This window comes from Microcaecilia unicolor, chromosome 1 (genome assembly GCF_901765095.1).
Source record: "Microcaecilia unicolor chromosome 1, aMicUni1.1, whole genome shotgun sequence".
Classification (NCBI taxonomy): domain Eukaryota; kingdom Metazoa; phylum Chordata; class Amphibia; order Gymnophiona; family Siphonopidae; genus Microcaecilia; species Microcaecilia unicolor.
The window spans coordinates 242406204-242422638 of record NC_044031.1 but is presented as its reverse complement, the minus strand read 5'-3'; the positions used below and the strand labels follow the sequence as shown (position 1 = coordinate 242422638).

The following is a 16435-nucleotide window of genomic DNA, read 5'->3' as shown; positions in this document are numbered from 1 at the left end:
AGAATTGCTCTGAAGGTCCTGAGTGAAATTTGTAGTGTTTTGTACCACTTTGTAAAATGTGTGGTACTGAATTTTGCATTTGAATTCAGATCACACATTTCTCAGAAGTATCTCAAGGCAAGTTGCATCTATCCCCCCTTCAGTCTGTTCAGAACTCTGCTGCACGTCTCATATTCCGCCAGAACCGATATACTCATATCACCCCTCTCCTCAGGTCACTTCACTGGCTTCCGATCAGACACCGCATTCAATTCAAGCTTCTCCTTCTTACCTACAAATGCAGTCAGTCTGCTGCCCCTCACTATCTTTCTACCCTCATCTCCCCTTACGTTCCCGCCCGTAACCTCCGTTCACAGGATAAATCCCTCCTCTCGGTACCCTTCTCCACCACCGCCAACTCCAGGCTCCGCTCATTCTGCCTCACCTCACCCTATGTTTGGAACAACCTTCCTGAGCCCTTACGCCAAGCCCCCTCCCTGCCCGTCTTCAAGTCTTTGCTTAAAGCCCACCTCTTCAATGCTGCGTTCGGCACCTAACCCTTACCGTTCAGTGAATCCAGACTGCCCCAATTTGACTGCCCCTATCGGACCGACCGTTCACTTGTCTATTAGATTGTAAGCTCTTTGAGCAGGGACTGTCTCTCTTTGTTAAATTGTACAGCGCTGCGTAACCCTAGTAGCGCTCTAGAAATGTTAAGTAGTAGTAGTAGTAGTAGTATTTTCCTGTTCCTGGAGGGCTTACAGTCTATGGGCCCTGTTTACTAAGCCACGCTATAGGTGAGCTAGCATTTTTAGTGTGTACTAAAAATTAAAATGCACTAATGCTAAAGACATCCATAAGAATATATGGGTGTCACTAGCGTTTAGCGTGCGCTAATTTAGTACACATTAAAAACGCTAGCACACCATAGTAAACAGGGCCCTATGTTTGTACCTGAACCAATAGGGAGTTAAGCGACTTGTCCAAGATCTCAAAGAGCAAAAATGGGATTTGAACTCTGGCTTCTCTGTTTCTCAGCCTGGTGCTCTAACCGTTAGGCCCAGCTAATACAGATAATATATACTCCAAACATGTTTGATAACTCAACAGCAAACTAAAGGCCAGCAGATTTGAAGCCTGGTGGCCATTTGGAAACCTACCAAAAACTGATAAGTAAATCATTTTATGGCTGCCAGTAACCACAAGATTGCTGTTATAGTACTGCTGAACACTACTGTTCACATGGCAACAGGAAGATGCTGGTCTAGGGAGCTGGGACTGACTGGGAGCCAAGTATTAAAGTACTTGTATATATTTCTAGAATATTGGAAATACTGTTCTGTTTAATATGTTATAGTATTTTGGTGTGTGTTATTTTGATTTTTTTTTTTTTTGGTACATAATACCCTGGAGTATATTCAGTGTGTATATTACCATCAACAAAAGAGGTAGTAGGGGGACGCAGCTGGTGCATCTGTAGCCCAGGCACCATGAAAGGATTCTTCCCTGCTTGTTCAAAAATGTTATGTTATGTATTTATAACCCGCCTTCTCCTGGTAAGGGCTAAAGCAAAGTCACAAATCAAGAATCTAGTGAATAACACTAAGAATATTACAAAAAGTGATAATATATATTACAATTTTTAGTATTTATGAAAAAAGATATGTTTCATTTGTCTCTGAAAAAGATATGAAGAAAGTATTAGCTGGATAATAAAAGGAAGCGAGTTCCTTTCTAAGAATCGTTTTACTCTTAGGCCTGAAACTGATGAGGAAAAAGAGAAGACCTAAATTCATTGTGCAGCTCGCTCAATCTACTGAAGGAATCCCTAAAGCAATAATAGAACTTTTAGAAGACTGCCCAGATAGTATTTTATAAACAAAAAAAGATATTTTAAAAATTAATCGAGCTGCAGTATTCTGCAACAACTGAAGTTTTTTTGAGGCTTTTTATGAGACTCCTACATACAAAGAGTTGCAGTAGTCCATCTGGGTCAAAATTAGAGACTGTGCCACTAAAATCTAATAGCATTCCTAAGCTCTAGGGGTTTTCTCAACTGAAAGGGAGAAATAGTTACCTAATAGAATAGTATTTCGAACGTTATTTAAATCAGAACCAAACCAACGGATTTTAGTTTTATCTGTATTTTGCTTTAGAAGACAAGTTAAAGACCAAGCTCTGATCTTATCAATACACATTTTTATCCTAAGATATGAATAATGCAGATCTTGAGAAACTGGTAACAAGATAAGAATATCATCTGCATATGAAAACAAAAATTCTCCTTTATCAAATGCCAACAGACCTAAAGAACTCATATAGATGTTAAATAAAAGAGGTGAGATAGGAGAGCCCTTAGGAACTCTGCAAGGTAGCTCCAATGAAGAAAATAATTCATCATTCTTAATTACTCAATAACATTTATTTCTCAGAACATCATTAAACCATTGAAATACATTGTTAGTGTTTCCTAATTCAGCCAGTTTATGCATGAAAATATCATGATCAGCCATACCAAAGGCTGCCAAGATGTCAAACTGCAAAAGCACCATCTGGCCTCCCCTGCTGAGTACTTTCTTTACTTCAGATGTAAAGATGCTCATTTTCAAAGCACATAGACTTACAAAGTTACATAGGTTATGAAAATGAGCACCTAAATCTCTCAACAATAACTCTGTACTATGGGAACACCTGAATCCATAACTGTGAAGAACGAAGTACCTCAGAATCTTCTATGATAATTGTGAACTAACTACAAACTCGGGGGTCCTTTTACCAAGCTGCGGTAAAATGGGCCCTATGGTAGCGGCAGGGGATGTTTTGGCTACGCGCCAGGGTCCTTTTTACTGCAGTGGGTAAAAAACCCCTACAAAATACATGGCCATGCAGTAAGATTATTCTTACAGTGTGGCCACATGGGGGGAGCACTTACCGCCATTCATTGAGGTGGTGGTAAGGGCTCCCGCGGTAACTGCTGCCTGATTACCGCCAGGTTAGCGCCACACTAGAAATTATGGTATTATTTTCTGTAGCGCGTTTGAGATGGAACTACCGCCGGAGACCATGTTGGGACGGCGGTAGTTCTGGGTTGCCACTCGGCATCCCTTTATTAAAAGAACCCCTCAGTTAATTAGTAAGAAGTGGAATGCTAGCTATTGGCCTAAAATGACATGCTTTAGTTAGATCAAGATCTTCTGCCTTTGAAATAGGAGTTAGCACAATCTCACCCCATTTGGAGGAAAAAATATCCAGTAGATAAGCACACAATTTACAAACTTCACTAACCATTCAATTATTTCAATGGGAAGGTCAGCTAAAAGAAAAGATGGACAGAAGCTCAAGAATATATAGGCAGATGTTCAAAAGAAAACATGGGCGCTAGAGGCCATTAGCGCTGGTCTAGCACCCGCATTTACCAGCACTGGATATTCGGAGGCCCAGAGCATGAGATCAAATAAGCCTGGGAAGGAATAGCACAATGAGCATGCAAATGCACGCTGATCGCCTCATTGGCGATTCCTCCCCAGTGCTCAGCGGGAAGTGCGCCAATGAAGAGCGATCCTCCCGCTGCAAACCCTACACCAGCTCAGAGCTGGTATTACGGTTTGCGAAGCACCCAGGCTGACCCCACCCCCACCCGCCATAAACTTTAATAACCATGGTGGTCCAGTGGGACCCCAGCCCCCTACCCCCCAAAATATCAAGCGCCCTGGTGGTCCAGTGGACCCCAGGCCCCACCACCCCTCCAAAATGTCAAAGGCCCTGGTGGATGTTTTGGAAAGAATGTTTTAAAAATCCAGTACGAACATGACCATTTTCAAACTAGAAAAAGGTCCGTTTTGTTTAAAAAAACAGCCATTTGCTAAATGTTTTTGTGCTCAGTGCATCTGTTTTTTAGGATCATTTGTTTTAAATGTCCAAGGGGAAAAAAGCACAAAAACAAGCCTTTATGCCTGCAGATTGTTATGTTTCTGCCGGTTTGGCAGGGGCAGGGGGTGGACTTCATTCCTGATTGGCTGGCAGGGTCTGACTGACGTCAGGGGGTGTACTTTAGCCTGCTTCCTTCTACCTTCCCTGCTTTGGCGTTACATTTCTTTGTGACTAGAAAGCCGGACAGTTCTTAGTCAGAACGTGGTCTGTGCTCTGGCTTTGATCTGTGTTTCTCTTCAGGCAGGGCCGGTCTTAGCAAGTGCGGGGCCCTATGCAGACCAATTTGGTGGGGCCCCATCCTAGCCCCGCCCACCCTAGCCCCGCCCCAGCCTGGCTCCGCCCCACCCTAGCCCCACCCCATTGATAAGATTATTCCATTTTTAGAAATTTTTTTTAATTATGAAATTTCAAATAAAGACAAATGACGCTAAACTTGTACAAAAAAACTGATTGAAATAATAAGCAAAATGCTATCATGAAACCATAAACAGCACTAATTCCAAGGACAAGACGAGCTACAACCTTATGCGTGGCATGGAAAGCCAACTTTAATTACACCGGGCTCTAAAACACCAGTGCACAACCTAGTGAAAAAAAAACAAAAAAACAAAAAAACAAAAATGGCTGCAAACTATACGCTAGCAGAATACTGCACCTTCCTTGATCACATCTGAAAAACACATGAAGGCAAAATACTGAACTGGAAAGTAACCTCAAGAAGTCAGAATCAGCATGCAGCAATACTACAAAAATTGAAACTTACATGAAAAATATCACAGATGCACATTTCCAAAAACTGACATATTCCAATTAATAAATCCTGAATAAAATAGTTTTTTCTACCTTTGTTGTCTGGTGACTTTGTTTTTCTGATCATGCTGGCTCAGTATCTGATTGTGCTGCTATCTGTCCTCTTAACTCCATTTCCAGGGCTTCCTTTCCATTTATTTCTTAACTTTCCGCCTTTCTTCTTCATTTCTTGCCCTACATCTGTAAGTAAAAGCTGGGTCCTCCGCAGACTTGACTGTCCAGTGGATCCAGCTTCTGCCTATTTTCTATATCCATGTGCACTTTTTCTCCTCTCTTCCTTTTCCCTCACCTCATCTCCTTCCTCACTCTTCCCTTGCCTCCATCCATGTCCAGCATTTCTTCTCTCTCCTCCATCCACCCATGTCCAGCGACCCTCCTGTCCCCCCTGCCATCCATCTATGTCCAGCAACCCCCCCGTCCCCTCTGCCCTCCCCTGCCATCCACCCATGTCCAGCGACCCTCCTGTCCTCCCTGCCCTCCCCTGCCGGATATCCACCTATGTGCAGAAACCCCCCTCCCCTGCCATCCACCCATGTCCAGCGACCCTCCTGTCCCCCCTGCCATCCACCTATGTGCAGACACCCCCCATCCCCTTTGCCCTCCCCTGCCATCCACCTATGTCCAGAACACCCCCCTCCCATGCCATCCACCCATGTCCAGTGACCCTCCTGTCCTCCCTGCCATCCCCTGCCATCCACCTATGTGCAGAAACCCCCCTCCCCTGCCATCCACCCATGTCCAGCGACCCTCCTGTCCTCCCTGCCCTCCCCTGCCATCCACCTATGTGCAGAAACCCCCTCCCCTGCCATCCACCCATGTCCAACGACCCTCCTGTCCCCCCTGCCATCCACCTATGTGCAGAAACCCCCCCCCATCCCCTTTGCCCTCACCTGCCATCCACCTATGTCCAGAAACCCTCCTGTCCTCACTGCCATCCTGTCCAGAAACCCCCTCCCCTGCCACCATGTCCAGCGACCCTCCTGTCCCCCCTGCCATCCACCTATGTGCAGAACCCCCCCCATCCCCTTTGCCCTCACCTGCCATCCACCTATGTCCAGAAACCCTCCTGTCCTCACTGCCATCCTGTCCAGAAACCCCCTCCCCTGCCACCATGTCCAGCGACCCTCCTGTCCCCCCTGCCATCCACCTATGTGCAGAACCCCCCCCATCCCCTTTGCCCTCACCTGCCATCCACCTATGTCCAGAAACCCTCCTGTCCTCACTGCCATCCTGTCCAGAAACCCCCTCCCCTGCCACCATGCCCAGCGACCCTCCTGTCCCCCCTGCCATCCACCTATGTGCAGAACCCCCCCCATCCCCTTTGCCCTCACCTGCCATCCACCTATGTCCAGAAACCCTCCTGTCCTCACTGCCATCCTGTCCAGAAACCCCCTCCCCTGCCACCATGTCCAGCGACCCTCCTGTCCTCCCTGCCATCCACCTATGTCCAGAAACCCCCCTCCCCTGCCATCCACCCATGTCCAGCGACCCTCCTGTCCCCTCTGCCCTCCCCTGCCATCCACCTATGTCCAGAAACCCTCCTGTCCTCCCTGCCTGCCCCTGCCATCCTGTCCAGAAACCCCCCTCCCCATCCACCATGTCCAGCGACCCTCCTATTCCCCCTGCCCTCTCCTGCCATCCTCTTCTCCCCCCCAACCAAGGAAGGTTAACTTTTCTTTTAAATTTACCCTCCATCGCCGCTGGAGCAGCGTCAGTGAAAACGCTCCTCCCCTCCCGAGTTCCCCCGACGTCTTTAGCAGAACAGAAGCTCTTCCTGATTCGTTCATTCTCATTGTCCCGCCCTCGGGCGGGACAATGAGAATGAACGAATCAGGAAGAGCTTCTGTTCTGCTACAGCCTACAGACGTCGGGGGGACTCGGGAGGGGAGGAGCGTTTTCACTGACGATCGCTGCTGTGCTGGATTCCGGCGACGGAGGGTAAATTTAAAAGAAAAATGATCGTACGTCGGTGCCCTGGGAAGAGGCTGACTGAGGCGTGCCGCGCGGGGCCCCCTTAAGCGCGGGGCCCTATGCGGTCGCCTCGGCCTAAGACCGGCCCTGTCTTCAGGGATTCCTATTCCCTGCCCTCTGTTTGTGTTAGCTGGTTTCAGCGTGGGTGTGTGGAGCTGTAATCAGCTCACTGCCTCCAGCTGGGCTCTCCCTCACTGCTTGCAGTTCTCAGTGGGAAGCCGGGCTGTGTGTTTGTTCAGTGGGGCTGTGCTCCCAGTTGGGAGCTTTCTCTCTGTTTGTTTGTTTGTTTGTTTGTTGTTTAGTTAAGGATCTCCTTCCCTGGTGTGCCTACCTGCTGGCTCAGTAAATTTAACCCCTTATGTGCTGTGGCTCTGCCTCTGTCTTCTGGGTGTTCTGAACAGAATAAAATTGGGCCTAGGAGGGTGGAGTTGGATTCTAAACCCCGAACAGGTTCTGTAGCACCGACTGCCCAAACCGACTGTCGCGTCGGGTGTCCTGCTGAGATGTGAATGTGTGGACTGATGACCATGTCGCAGCTTTGCAAATCTCTTCAACAGTGACTGACTTCAAGTGGGCCACTGACACCGCCATGGCTCTAACACTATGAGCCAGGACATGACCCTCCAGAGTCAGCCCAGCTTGGGCATAAGTGAAGGAAATGCAATCTGCTAGCCAATTTGAGATGGTGCATTTCCTGACAGCAACCCCTTTCCTATTGGGGTCAAAAGAAACAAACATTTGGGCGGACTTTCTGTGGGGGCTTGTCCGCTCCAGATAGAAGGCCAGTGCTCTCTTGCAGTCCAATGTGTGCAACTGACATTCAGCAGGGTGGGTATGTGGATGGGGAAAAAATGTTGGCAAGACAATTGACTGGTTCAGATGGAACTCCGACACCACCTTCAGCAGGAACTTAGGGTGAATGCGGAGGACTACTCTGTTATGATGGAATTTGGTATAGGGAGCATGGGCTACCAAGACTTGCAGCTCACTGACTCTACAAGCTGAAGTAACAGCCACCAAGAAAATGACCTTCCAGGTCAAGTACTTCAGATGGCAGGAGTCCAGTGGCTCAAAAGGAGGTTTCATCAGCTGGGTGAGAACAACGTTGAGATCCCATGACACTGTAGGAGGCTTGACAGGGGGCTTTGACAAAAGCAAACCTCTCATGAATCGAACAACTAAAGGCTGTCCAGAGATAGGCTTACCCTCTACATGGGAATGATAAGCACTAATCGCACTAAGATGGCTTCTTACTGAGTTGGTTTTGAGACCAGACTCCAATAAGTGTAGAAGGTATTCAAGCAGGGTCTGTGTAGGACAAGAGCGAGGATCTAGGGCCTTGCTGTCACATCAGACGGCAAACCTCCTCCACTTGAAAAAGTAGCTCTTTTTAGTGGAATCTTTTCTGGAAGCAAGCAAGACTCGGGAGACACCCTCAGAAAGACCCAAGGAAGCGAAATCTATGCTGTCAACATCCAGGTCGTGAGGGCCAGAGACTGGAGGTTGGGATGCAGAAGCGTCCCCTCGTTCTGGGTGATGAGGGTTGGAAAACAGTCCAATCTCCACGATTCTCCAGAGGACAACTCCAGAAGAAGAGGGAACCAGATCTGATGTGGCCAAAAGGGCACAATCAGAATCATGGTACCGCGGTCTTGCTTGAGTTTCAGCAAAGGATACGCGTACAGGAGGCCGGTCCCCCAATGCAGGAGGAAGGCATCCGACGCTAGCCTGTCTTGGGCCTGAAGCCTGGAACAGAGCTGAGGCAGCTTGTGATTGGCCTGAGTGGTGAAAAGATCCACCGAGGGGGTGCCCCACTCCCGGAAGATCTTGTATACCACACTCGAATTGAGCGACCATTCATGCGGTTGCATAATTCTGCTGAACCTGTCAGCCAGACCATTGTTTACGCCTGCCAGGTATGTGGCCTGGAGAAGCATGCCGTGCCGGCGAGCCCAACACCACATCCCAACGGCTTCCTGACACAGGGGGCGAGATCCGGTGCCCCCCTGCTTGTTGATGTAGTACATCACATCTGAAAGCCCTTAGCGCGTTCCAGACCGCTCTCAGCTCCAGGAGGTTGATCTGTAGACCTGATTCCTGGAGGGACCACAGTCCTTGAGTGGGAAGCTAGGGTCCATTGAGCTGATCTCATGTGAAGACGAGCCATAGGAGTCACATGGACTGTCGAGGCCATGTGGCCCAGGAGTCTCAACATCTGCCGAGCTGTGATCTGCTGAGACGCTCTGGCCCAAGAAGCGAGGGACAGGAGATTCCCTGCCCTCGCCTTGGGGAGATAGGCATGAGCCGTCCGTGAATTCAGCAGAGCTCCTATGAATTTGAGTGACTGGACGGGGCGGAGATGGGACTTTGGGTAATTTATCACAAACCCCAGTAGCTCCAGAAGTTGAATAGTCATCTACATGGACTGCAGAGCTCCTGCCTCCGAGGTGCTCTTCACCAGCCAATCGTCGAGATAAGGGAACACATGCACTCCCAGTTTGAGCAGCGACGCCGCAACCACTACCAGTGGCGCAGAGGCGAGCCCAAAGGGTAGCACACAATACTGAAAATACCTCCTGGGACAAACTTTTTATTAAATTTGTGCTTTAACTTAATATCTCAATTCATGTTCAGAATTCATTTTTTCTGTTTTTATATTTCACTTATATTATGTGAAGGGCAACACTAGTACTTATCTTATTATGTAGTACTGTCTGTGTTGATCTGCTCAACAGAGCGCCTCCATTTCGTTTACTTCTTCAGGAGACAAACCGCACTGCACTGTTTTTGCCGTGCCCTGTTGAAAGTAAAACAATTGTAAGATCATGGATATACCACATCCTGGATTTTCTTCTCTCTTGCTATGTTTGTTCCGCATTGGAGCTTGATTCTTTTACTCACCCCTTCTCTTTATAAGGTTTTTAGGCTGATGAAGAAATTGGTTCGGCAGCTGACAAAGCAATAAGCATACCGAATAGCAGAAACCTTTTCCTTCTAGAAAGAAACAATATACGATAAATAGAAAGTACAGAAGAGAACTTGTTTTAACCAAAATAGATAAATGTCTGCAAAACAGATTTCAAAAATACCAATTTGGATGTTTTGAGAAGAAATTCATCCAGATGCTACTTTATGACACTTTTTGAACATTTTTCTCTTTCAAAAATGAGCCCCTAGACTATTAGATTCTCTACTGCATACTATATTCTACATTATGGGCACTAGTTACTAAGAGACCCTTTTACTAAAGCTTAGCACATGCTAAATGCTAAGAAGTCCATAGCACGCGCTAAGGGGGTCATCTGCTGCAGGGCCCACAGGAATAAAATGGGCCCTGCAGCAGATTACTCGAGCTAAGCTTTAATTAAAGACCCCCTAAATGCATGCTAAGCTTAAGGAACACTAAATGTAATCTGGCAATGTTTGTACCCAAAATGTATTATATAAATGGCCTTTTCATCCCATAAACTTATTTTTTAATGCTGGGTGTGTATCTGGAGGTGAAGAGTAAGCATGTCCTGTGCTAATCGGTTAGCACAGCTATATCGCCACAAACCAATTAGCGCGTGAGCCCTTACCACCTGGAAAATAGGTGTTGGTAAGTGCTCACATGCCAATGACCATGCGCTATGAGGAAATTAGTGCATAGCCATTAATAGGAATAATAGAAAATAGAGATATTTTACTGCCATGTTAAAAGTGGCCTTATCACACTGGAAAGATCCGAACTGGGATTAGCGGTGGCCACATTTTTGTGCTGCTTTGTCAAAGGGCCCAAATGTTTTGTTTTGTTTTTTAACCATAAAGCCTTATGGACACCATGGAGAGGGAAAGGGAATGGGATTTAATATACCACTTTTCTGTGGTTTTTGCAACTACATTCAAAGCAGTATACTATACAGGTACTTATTTCTACCTGGGGCAGTGGAGGGTTGTGACTTGCCCAGAGCCACAAAGAATTGGTATAGTACCTTCAAATGTTTGTTGGTCTTGCAAAACATCACAGGGTACTCTGACGCATATACTATTTGAATGTAATTCTGTCCTCTCATTTTAGAAAGATATATGGACAACAATAATGAAAATATTATCTATTTCTACTCTAACACTCTCAATTAAGATCGGACTCTTTCATATAAAATTATTTGATATTCTAATTACGATTGCTTTGAAGATGATTTTATTGAATTGGAAAGATAGCCATCTCTTAAATGTTCACTTTTGATGGCAATAATCTTACAAACATTTAGGGCTCCTTTTACTAAGGTGCACTAATATTTCATGCATTTGTTGGCTCTCAGATAGACTATTGCAATGTTATTTATGCCGGCATTCCAAATTTTGACATCAAGAGGTTGTAAACTCTGCAAAACACATCCGCACATCTGCTGTGTTTGCAAGACATCAGGATCACGCAACACCTTTATTGATGAAGCTATATCGGTTGCCTATCCACACCTGTAACCAGTTTAAAAGCCGTATATTAACTCATAAAGCCATTTACACTGGTGGTCTTCCTGAATACCTTGCAAAATTAACCATTCCCTATACCCCCCTCCTGTTGCTTGCATTCTGTGAAGGATCACCAGCTGGTGTTGCCGAGTCCATGCCAGGCCTACTGTGAAATGATTCATAAAAGTGCCTTTTATTTCTAGGCCCCTTATCTCTGGAACAGTCTTCCTTTTAACCTCAAGGCTGAACCTTCACTAAAAACTTTCAAGATCAATTGGAAGACTTACCTTTTTTCCAAGGAATTCTCTCGGTGAATGGCAGGCAGATGGGATCTCAGTGCTGTTGTAAAAGATATTATGTAAAGATATTATGTGATGTATGATTGATCTCTAGTGGGTTTGTCTCCTATCCTATAATTTTTATAGTGTTCCTTTCCCTATTTTCGTTTTACCAATTGGATTTTAATATAAATCGCGTCGACTTACACATTAAAAAAACAATCTATCAAATTTTAATAAACATAACAAATCCTCTTATTCAGTCTACCTGTTCTACTCCACTCAGCATTTTATATACCTCTATCATATCTCCCCTCAGCTGTCTCTTCTTCAAGCTGAAGAGACCTAGCTGCTTTAGCCTTTCCTCATAGGGAAGTCATCCCATCCCCTTTATCATTTTTGTTGGCTTCTCTGTACCTTTTCTAATTCCACTATATCTTTTTTGAGATGTGGTGACCAGAACTGCACACAGTATTCAAGGTGTGGTCGCACCAAGGAGTGATATAGAGACATTATACTAAAGGGCCGATATTCAAAGTGATTTAAGCGGGTAGGAGCCTCTCATGCCCACTTTATTCACCTGTCGCTGCCCAACCACGGATATTCAGTGGCACTAAAATGGGGAGTGCCGCTGAATATCGCCTCTGACAGGCCCTGAAAAAGTGGGTCAGTCAGGGGCAGGTCAAGGGGAGGAGCCAGAGCTTATGCAGGTGCCGACAATATTCAGTTGAAGCCCGCATAAGTTAAGTGGGTGACGTTAGGACAGCTCAAAAGCTGTCCTAAATTCACCCGCTTATCTTTATGTGGGCCCCGGCTGAATATTGGACCAGGACCCACATTTAAAAAAAGATTTCCCCCCCCTCCTGCAGCCCATGAAAATAGCCCCCCCCCCCCAGTCAGCAGCCCCATCCCACACCCACCTCCCAGTCAGGATAGGATTTCCCCCCCCCCCCCCCCAGGTCTACCTTTTGCGACCTATATTCAGCCAGGGCTCACATAACTTTCTTATGTGGGCTCAACTGAATATTGGCTGGGCCTGCATAAGCTCCAGCAGCCTGCCCGCCCGCCCAACATTATCCCCCAATATTCAGTGCTGGTGCCCAGACATGACCCAGCACTGAATATCAGGGGATAATTTAGCCAGCGATGATCAGCGTTGTAAAAAATGCTGACTGCCACCGGCTAAATATTGGGGGGGGGGGGGGGGGGGTAAGTATTGTGATTGTTTATTTCAATGAATTATATATGTGACTTTGTAAGCCACCTAGAATGGTAGATAGCATGGGTTATAAGTATTGTAACTGAACAATAAACTCACTAATTTTTCTACCATGCCTACTTTTATGAATGTAACCCATGGGATAATTTTATAAAAGCTCTTTATGTACATAAAAGGCCTTTGTACATAAATATTCAGCCTGTGGTGATAAGCCGTGTTTCAGCCGTTCACAGCCACGGGCTAAACTGACCCTGGATATTTAATGCTAGAGCATGTGTGGCTCCCGATATTGAGTATCCAGATCTCAGCGGTCTCCTGGAAGTTAACTTGGCACTGGCTGATATTTAGACTGGCTCCCAGTTAACTTCACCACATAAGGTTAGGACAGCAAAACTGGGTGTTCCTACGTTAGTCTACTTTACTGCACACTAACTGCTTAGTACACAGGAGCTCATACCACCTATAAAAGGAGTGGAAGTAAGTACTTATGTGGCAATTTTAAAAAATGGCTGTGTGCTAATGGAAGGTTTTTACAGCCATGGTAAAAATGGCCTTAGTGTGTGGGAAAGACCCATTTAAGGACACACTAAGGCCTATGTTTACTGCAACTGAGTAAAAAGACCCCTTAGTCATTTCTCACCTTTTTTTTTTCTTATTTATTTATTTTTGGCCTTGTAGCAAAACAAAATAAAAGAAGCCATGCAAGCTATGTCTGATCAAAATGGCAAAGAATAGCTGAGGGGCCTTTAGTTTCCTTTGGAGTGTCTATGAACTCCCTATGGAATTTCAGTCCTAGCAGCACTGGCAGGGGATATTGATCTTCAGTTGAAATTTTTACATAATGATTGCCATAGATAGAGCATTCATGGCTGGATAGGAAGAAGAAAACAATCCAGAAAATTCTCCTGTGACAGCTTTGCCCGCAAAATTATTCAAGAACATCAGATAGAATGTAGCTCAGAAGCTGAAGTCAATTAGCATCCCAGCTGGAAGCTATAGTTGTTTACGGGTATTTATTGGTTGCTATAAATATATTCACGAGAGATTTTGTATAGATGTAAAACAGTACATTTAAGACTTGATTCATCAAGGTCTTTTCCCACACTCACAAAATGGAAGAAAATCCTTAGTGACTCAGGCCGCTAGTGTGGTAAGCCCAGGGCTAGGGTTGGGGCATGCAACCAGGGCAACCAAGGCTGTCAAAAGCTGAAGATGGCCCCCAAAGCCTGCCAGTAAATTATACCATCTCCAAAATTTCTGCCCCGGGCCTCAGCATGTTTAACACTAGCCCTGGGCATGCCACACTCACATATGATGAGTACTTTCCAGTTGTAATACACCTCAAAGAAAAATGGATGATGACGTGAATAAGTGAGTATATGATGAAAATAATTTCTAACTAACCATTCTTTGATCCTTATTTTGCAGAACGACATGGGTTAAAAGAACCAAAGAAAGTGGAAGAGTTACGTGGCAAGATTATTAATTGCTTGAATGATCACTTAGCTTTCAGCTGCCAAAACAAAGGACAGCCACAGGAACCTGCAGAGCCCAAGGTGTTGCACGTCCTCGCTGACCTGCGCTCTCTCTGTACACTGGGACTGCAACGCATCTTTTACCTGAAACTGGAAGATTTGGTGCCTCCCCCCCTGGTTATTGACAAGCTGTTTCTGGACACCCTACCCTATTGAATTGTCTTAAATTATGAAACTAAATAAAGACTGTCCTTCGGAGCAGTCGGATGGTTTGTTATTTGTGAAGCTAATATTTTTATCCCCGTTTTAAATAGAAGCTGCTCCTGATCAGAAAGAGAAGGACTTTTTTCTAGTGTTTTTTTCCCCTTTAGGATCTTCAGGCTATAACTTAACTCTGCTTACTGGTTTGTTTGTACTATATATTTTTGTCTGACTTGTTATTTAAAATGCTGATATAGCACTTTTGAACAATGATGTTCCAGTAGAGAAAAAGTTTTGAAGTCCATTACATAACACTCCAGAACTCAGATATGAAGTGGTAAACAGTTTTCGTAGAAAGAACAAAATGTTTGCCAAGAAAATATGCGTTCTCCACCTTTTTTCTTTTAATCATACTGTTATCACATTTACCAGTTGATGCAAAAGTCGATAAAACCCAAACACAATTTCACACAAAAGAGCTCTAGCAAAACAACAGTTAGCTTCCATGTTCAAGTGCAATTTTTAAAGTGCTGTCTTATTAAAAAGTTTGTTTAGGATTCTTTTCTCAATCTATAATTTATTTTAATATAAAATTAAAAAGAAAAAAATATGTTAGGAAATCTTTATGCACTAACTTCAATGACGGGAGTTACCTGAACTTCATCAATGTAGTTTCTCACTGACAAAAGTGTACAGAGAAGGCAAGGACATTTTATAATTCAATCATGCACTTATATTTCTAGGATAGCAGTTTCCAATGGCCTTTTGCCCACAGAAATAGGCCATTTGAAAATTGTCTGCTCTGTATGCGGGTAAAAGTACACGTTCCACCCTAACCCCACTCCCTTGTACAGCTGAGGTATTCTCCGGTGTAGGGTTAGACTGCAACAATGCACCTAGGGGTCCTTTTACTAAGCTGCAGGAAAAATGGCCCTGTAGTGGTGGCAGGGGCTGTTTTTCCTGTGCACCAGGGCCCTTTTTACTGTAGCAGGTAAAAAGCCCCTAAAAAAATGGCCATGCAGTAGGATAACTTTTACCGCAAGGCCATTCGGCAGAGAGAACTTACTGCCACCCATTGAGGTGGTGGTAAGGGCTCCTGCGGTAACCTGGAGGTAACTGGGTCAGCGGTAGTTCTGAGTTAGTGTGCTGTAAATCAAATCAAACTAGGACTTATATACCGCTAAAATCCCCTATCAAGGGATCAGTGCGGTTTTCATCAATTAAATGAATAACTTATAATAATGCAGGGGGTTCGGTATATAGGCAGAGGAGATCTTGAGGAATCCATAGGAGTCATATGGGGTTGGTGATTATGTGGTAGGCTTTGGAAACAGGAAGATTTTTAGCTTCTTCCTAAAGCTCTGGTAGTTACAATCAACCCTAATACCTTACCAATGCTTTGTAAAAGGGCCCCCTAGTTTTGCATTTCCAGAACGATGGGGCCCTTTTACTAAGCTGCAGTAAAAAGTGGCCTGCACTAGTGTGAGTGTGTGAAATTGTCTCATGCTAGCCCATTTTTTACCACGGTTGGTAAAAAGGCCCTTTTTAAAATAGGACAGTAAATGGCCATGCGCTAATAATAAAAGTAGCACCTGGCTATTTACTGCCTGAGCCCTTACCGCCACCTATTTACTTGGCAGAAAGGACTACTTATGTGGTAATCAGGCAGCATGCAGCAATGTAGCCGCTGTGCCGATTACAGCCAGGAATGCCCCCCACAGAAGAAAATAGAAAATTATTTTCTACCATGGGAAATTGTGCACGTCAACTTCAGAACTACCTCTGGGTGCCACACTATCCTGGCGGTAGGGTCAATTTGGCACATGCTACCCGCCCGGTAGCCCTACCGTGGCTTAATAAAATGGCCCCTATGTGCATTGTTTTAGTTGGAAAACGTGCCTTCAGACAAAGTAGGTGAAAAAGTCTATGGGTGCTTTTTCTTCAGGTAGTTTCTCAAAGTGAAAGTATCACATGCTTTTTCTTTGATAATTTATGCAAAAGGCACAGGTAAACAGTACCCGTGGACTTTGCAACAATTTGGGCAGTATGAAAATTATGCTTTATGGGGGTCATTTACTAACAGCACACACTCATGCTGTTAACACATGCTATTTGCCCAG

The 16435-nt window shown here is 45.1% G+C and overlaps 1 protein-coding gene across 1 annotated transcript in view; it reads left to right on the top strand.

Moving 5' to 3' along the window:
- Positions 1-15717, top strand: part of NR4A3 (nuclear receptor subfamily 4 group A member 3) — a 113394-nt gene extending 97677 nt beyond the window's left edge. Inside the window, exon 8 of the mRNA XM_030205148.1 lies at positions 14068-15717. Within this exon, the coding sequence (XP_030061008.1) occupies positions 14068-14330 (263 nt within the window). The 3' untranslated portion in view covers positions 14331-15717. The remainder of the gene's footprint in view (positions 1-14067) is intronic.
- Positions 15718-16435: the final 718 nt, after the last annotated feature.